Genomic DNA, 6000 nt, shown 5'->3' on the forward strand with positions numbered 1-6000 from the left:
CTGTCTATCAGATCTAATTCCTTAAATCTATTTGTCACCTCTACTGTATATTGAACAGGGATATGATTTAATTCATACCTGACTGGCCTAGCGCTTTTCCCTACTTTCTTTAATTTAAGCCTAAACTTTGCAACAAGAAGCTCATGGTCTGAGCCACAGTCAGCTCCTGGTCTTGTTTTTACTGACTGTATAGAGCTTCTCCATCTTTGGCTGCAGAGCATATAGTCAATCTGATTTCTGTGTTGACCGTCTGGTGATGTCCATGTGTAAAGCCGTCTCTTGGGTTGTTGGAAAAGAGTGTTTGCTATGACCATCGTATTCTCTTGACAAAATTCTATCAGCCTGTGCCCTGCTTCATTTTGTACTCCAAGGCCAAACTTGCCTGTTATTCCGGTTATCTTTTGGCTTCCTACTTCAGCATTCCAATCCCCCATGATGATAAGGACATCATTTTTTGGTGTTAGTTCTATAAGGTGCTGTAGAGCTTCATAGAACCGGTCAATTTCATCCTCTTCAGCACCGGTGGTTGGGGCATAGACTTGGACTACTGTGATATTGAATGGTTTGCCTTGGATTCGAACTGAGATCATTCTGTCATTTTGAGGATTGTATCCCAGTATTGCTTTTCCTACTTTTTTATTGACTATGAAGGCTACTCCATTTCTTCTGAGGGATTCTTGCCCGCAGTAGTATACCTGATGGTCATCTGAATTAAATTCACCCATTCCTGTCCATTTTAGTTCGCTGATACCTAAGATGTCGATGTTTAGTCTTATCATCTCTTGTTTGACCACGTCCAGCTTTCCTTGATTCATGGATCTTACATTCCAGGTTCCTATGGAGAAAAAAATCTTTACAGCATCGGACTTTCCTTTCACCACCAGACATATCCATAGCTGAGCGTCCTTTCGGCTTTGGCCCAGTCGCTTCATTCTTTCTGGCGCTACTAGTACTAGCCCTCTGCTCTTCCCCAGTAGCATATTGGACGCCTTCCGACCTGAGGGGCTCATCTTCCAGCGTCATATCGTTTTGCCTTTTGGTACTGTCCATAGGGTTTTCATGGCAAAGATACTGGAGTGGTTTGCCATTTCCTTCTCCAGTGGATCACGTTTTGTCAGAACTCTCTGCTATGACCTTTCCGTCTTGGGTGGCCCTGCACGGCATAGCTCATAGTTTCATTGAATTACGCAAGCCCCTTCGCCACGACAAGGCAGTAATCCATGAAGGGGTAGTAATCCATGAAGGGGCTGTCCTGGATAAATAACCTCAAAAAGGAAAGAAAGGTTAGTATGATTTTTTTTAAGCTATAGAGCTTCTGCTGTGAAAACAGCAGCATCTGTTTCAAAATGTCACAGTTATATATAGAAGCAGCATATCTTTTCAGACGAAGCACAGGCAGCAAATCCAGAAACCCACCTCCAGCTGCCTCAGTGTCAATGGAGATATGTGTTCCCTGCCTCCTGCCCAAATTCTCTGTTTGTTGAGACTTATTTTCATTACTCAGTGGGCTTCTCTATCTAATGCATTCTCTTTGCAGATTCCAAGCACTTTGCAGGATGTTTAAAACTCTTAAATTGAATAGCATTTAGGAGAGCTGCATCGCCAAAGGCATCTGGGTTGCCAATCCAGAGATCTCTCTCACCCCACTACCCCACCACCATATTATATTTATATTCAGAATGTTTCTTTTCTGGGTCATAAGATGCAGTCTGCATTCCCTGTCACATACGGTTAGTTTGGTGCTACCAAGCTGAAGCAGATAACTTGATAACTGTATGGGCAAATGTCATCTCAACGTGTCTCCAGTAATAATCCACAGCCTTTCTAAGAATATTTCAGTAACCTCTATAATTCCATATGTCCACAGTCTTACCTTTCCCTCTCCTATGCCAAACACAGATAGTTTTCCAAATGGACAGGAGACAAAGCATGGGAATTTCTGCTTACTGATAGTTGCCTCGAGAAACAATTGGCATTTATTTTGCTTCAGGTTGGTTCTTCTTTCAGGCATGGTACTCTTACTATCCTTAGCAAATTGCTGGAATAACTGAATAACTGAAAGGTATCACTTTTGTCTAGTTTTCTCAATATCCAGCTTTTACAACCATATAATCAGTGGAGTTAAAACTTTAACTCTTCTGAACTTTGTTGTAATAGAAGTATCCTTATCCTTCATGGTCTTGTCTAAGTTATGATTATCTTCCTCTCTAGCATTATATAATCTTCTACCAACTTTCCCAGATTGTTGTGCTCAGGATAAAAAAAAAAATTCTATACTTTCACTTGTTTCCTATAAATTGTAAGTTCGCTAAGTGTCAGACGTCATGCCCGGTTCAGCAATAAATTTCCACCCTAAAAGACTAATGAATTCACTAATGGTAAAGCCCACAGGAACATGACTAAACAAGTGGCTTTATTGCCAACAAAAGAGAAACCATACTGTATGCTGTTAGTATCAACATTATCTTCTTAATATTTAATGCTAAACAAGATTTCTCCTCTTCATTTTTACTTTAATAATGAGAATCTCTTAGCTCTCTAAGCTTTCAGTTAACAAAGTGGTAACATTTGCAGACCTCAGTTGTTAGTGTTTTGGCGTCTAATTTTGATAATTTCCCTGAGGATACAGATAGAGCCCTCTCTCCTAGTGTTCTGGAAAGCACTTAAGACCTGGCTTTGGTCTTAGGACTGGGATTGTTCTGGTTTGGTTTGGTTTGGTTTGTTATTGTTGATCGTTTTAGTCTGGGTTGTCAATGGGTTGTATGTTTTTAATGCATTCTATTATTTGTAAGCTACCCAGAGTCTGGACTACAATAAATTTATAATACATGTAAATAATAACAATGAGGACATTATTACTGGAAGAAAGTAAACCAATGTTGTGTTGTTGCCAGGAGAATAGAATAATGGTTTGCTTTCTTCCAGGTTGATTCTGGAGCTCCATTTCCTAAGTTTGTTGGCTTCCCTCATACTGTATAGTCCCATCTGCACTCATCTGATTGTTAATTCCTTTAGCTTCATACCTTTTTTACCATGCTTGCATGACCCCACCAGGGTACTATCAGCTCATGTAGCTGCCACTGTTATTCACAGGACCATTGAAGTCCTCCCACTATATCAAGGTTGAAAATATAAGAAAATCAGAATACTAGGAAACTATACCGAGCCTTGACCTATTTGTTCAAGTTGTTTTCCTGGACTATTGTATTCTGTTTCACACTGCTGGCTACATTTCACATCAAATGTTGAATGAAAGCAATTAGAGATTACTCAAAAACATTTTACTAAGATTATCTTAGCACTTATTTCTTAAATCTGTACTCTGCAAAGAATATTTACTGAAAACATTCCAATTGGAAGAGTTGCATCTTGAGCATAAATTGCATGGGATATCAATTTCATTTTTTTTAACCTTGACTCATATACCATTTCAGCCCAGAACATTGAAAAATGTTAATCCAAAGCAAAACTTACAATACAGATGCTTTTGAAATGACTGTTTCTAAAAATGTTAACCTGTCAAGCTAAAAGGAATTAATAAATATTATTAAAAATGGAACACAGATCTATGTTTTTCTTCTTTTCTAGGTTTCCAATATTGTTTGCAAAAGCTTCTGAAAACTTTTTTTTTACATTTGGCTATTAATTCATATTGCATGTCTAGTATGAGAATAAATTCCCAGAGTGCTTCCATTGATCAAATACAAATAGTTTAAAAGTAAGATTACTGAAAGCTTAATAGCTTGCAAGGAGAAACAGAAGTTCATCAGGAAGTGGCTGCTGGAAATCTTATCAGGTAATCATCATATAGTACTTCTCATAAAAAAAGATTCATTTTTGTAATCAGCTTTGTTGACTGTGACTTCCAGGGCTTTTTTTTGTCATAGAACACACAGAATGGAGTTCCGGCACCTTTTTTGGATGGAACCTTGTAGGCTAGGCAAGGCGGGTTGTATGACATGTGTGTGTTCCGGCACCTTTTTCTTTTAGAAAAAAAGCACTGGTGACTTCTATATTGTTTCATTCACCATCAAGCATATTTATTTTTAAATAAATTTTAAAAAACACAACAGGAAGCATGGACAACAGCACTATTTCACTCCACTGAACCATTACTGTATATAATAGAGTAAATTCTTTTTCAGTACAGGACAAAAATTTTCTTCTTCCAAGATTAGTAGTAAAATGCAAACATCATGGACTGTGTATAAATTGATAACTAAGCAGGTAATTTTTTTCACCATTCATGAATTTTTCATGGGGCAAAAATGCAGTTCTTTGAACTATAAGAGTTATGGCTATTCCAATCTTAGCCAACATAAATGCCTTCTACATTTGTTGGGACATACCTTTGGCAAGCCCAGCTGTAAAATTTGGGACTTCATTGCAAGGTATCTGAAAAATTCTAGTTTGGGAAATGCTGTTCTCTACTATTCGGCTTAAATTCAGTTACCATCAGGGATGTTTTGAGAGTCTTATTCTCGGAAAAGTTTTCATGTAAGATAAGTGTTGGAAAACAAAGTTCTCTTTAAAACATAGCAATTGCTTCAGTTCTGTCAATAACTATATTGCCCTTTTATCGCCTGTAAAGGTTCTGAAACTAAACATAACTTATCTGAAGTTATCTAAGTAAAAGTGTTATCAGCCAACCTGGTATTTGTCTATGTTGAAAGGCCTCTTACCTGAGTTGTTTTTGCTCGTCTGCCATGCATAGTGTTGCTGTGGTTCATTTTGATGCGAGTGATTCCTTCAGAAAGGCAATGAGATTTTCGACAGGGAAGTGTGTTGTAATTACTATAAGAGGACACATTATCCACTGTGTTTGGTGATATTTTGTGGTTTTCCATATCTGGGATATGAGACCCTATATTCCGACAATACCCTCCTAGCATGTTACGTGGTCCACCATTTATTGTAACAGTTGAACTTTTAGGAGAATACAAGTCACTCATGGAATTGGCACGCTGGCATGTGACCAACACTGGACGACTATTACTAGGTTCTCTCCCTGGAGTCTCCTCACCATCCTTTTCCTCAGGAGAGCCTAGGATCTCTTCATTGCTTGTCAAATGTTCTTGACTAAGATCAGATAGAGAAAATTCCAAACTGTCCTCCCGCCAGATATCTGCAGACTTTGAACGTTTTTTCTTGAAAGTCATAGGCTCCAAAAATGTGGTCCCATTTGTTGAATAAGAATGTTGCCTACCACCTACTTCAGTCAAATATGTTGATTCATCTCTGTAGAGTCTTCCGCCTTCGGTATCCGGCATGCTTTGTACCGAGGCTGCCATAAGGGCTGAACTGCTATCCATGCTAGGAGTGACAGAAGAATCAGTGTGGTAAGAAACTGGCCTCAAGCCCATATCCATTCTGTCCATCCAAATTGGGTTTCCAAAATCCCCTAAACTGGATTCTTGAGTAAAAGACTCCAGACAATTGTCTGCTAATGATTGAGGGATGCTGGGAGTACTGCTAGATCTTGTGCTTACTTCTGAGTTTCTGTGAATAATTTTTCCTGAGGATGCATGTCTGGCCCGGCGAGCTGTTTTGTTTGAAAGGCGAAGAGAACGTGATGTATGCTTTCGTCCCAAACTAGCATGTTTCTCTCCATAAAATTGGTGTTCTACACTTTGGCTCTCTGCATTTCCCATTGTTTTAATACCTGCAAGAATGCAAAATGTCATGGTTAGAAACTGAATATACAGTGGTGTTTGATCTACACTCTATAAACTTGAAAATATTACTTTTTCCTTTTTTTGTAAGCCTGGAATATGTTATTGTGTATCACTAGCAAATAGGTAACTTACATTACTTTGTCTGCATAGATATAATTATAAGCTCTCTTTTTTTCTTCCTGGAAAGTAATTATTACTTTGACCAAACTGATTGTAATTATTAATCATTTGGATAATGCATGTTCTTACAATATTTCTTAATATCCTTTTGCATGTTAGTATGGTTCCATATGATGTACCTTCTTATTATTCCTATTTATTTCAA

General features: G+C 38.1%; 1 protein-coding gene across 2 annotated transcripts in view; it reads right to left on the bottom strand.

Moving 5' to 3' along the window:
* The window catches only part of TIAM1 (TIAM Rac1 associated GEF 1), a gene marked incomplete at its 5' end in the record, with an annotated part of 96357 nt that extends 90706 nt beyond the window's left edge, over window positions 1-5651 (bottom strand). For both annotated transcript variants that reach the window (XM_081328096.1, XM_081328095.1), the window contains one exon: window positions 4683-5651. In XM_081328096.1, the coding sequence (XP_081184222.1) occupies window positions 4683-5651 (969 nt within the window). The remainder of the gene's footprint in view (window positions 1-4682) is intronic.
* Window positions 5652-6000: the final 349 nt, after the last annotated feature.

Source organism: Vipera berus, assembly GCF_964194415.1.
Source record: "Vipera berus genome assembly, chromosome: 4".
NCBI lineage: Eukaryota > Metazoa > Chordata > Lepidosauria > Squamata > Viperidae > Vipera > Vipera berus.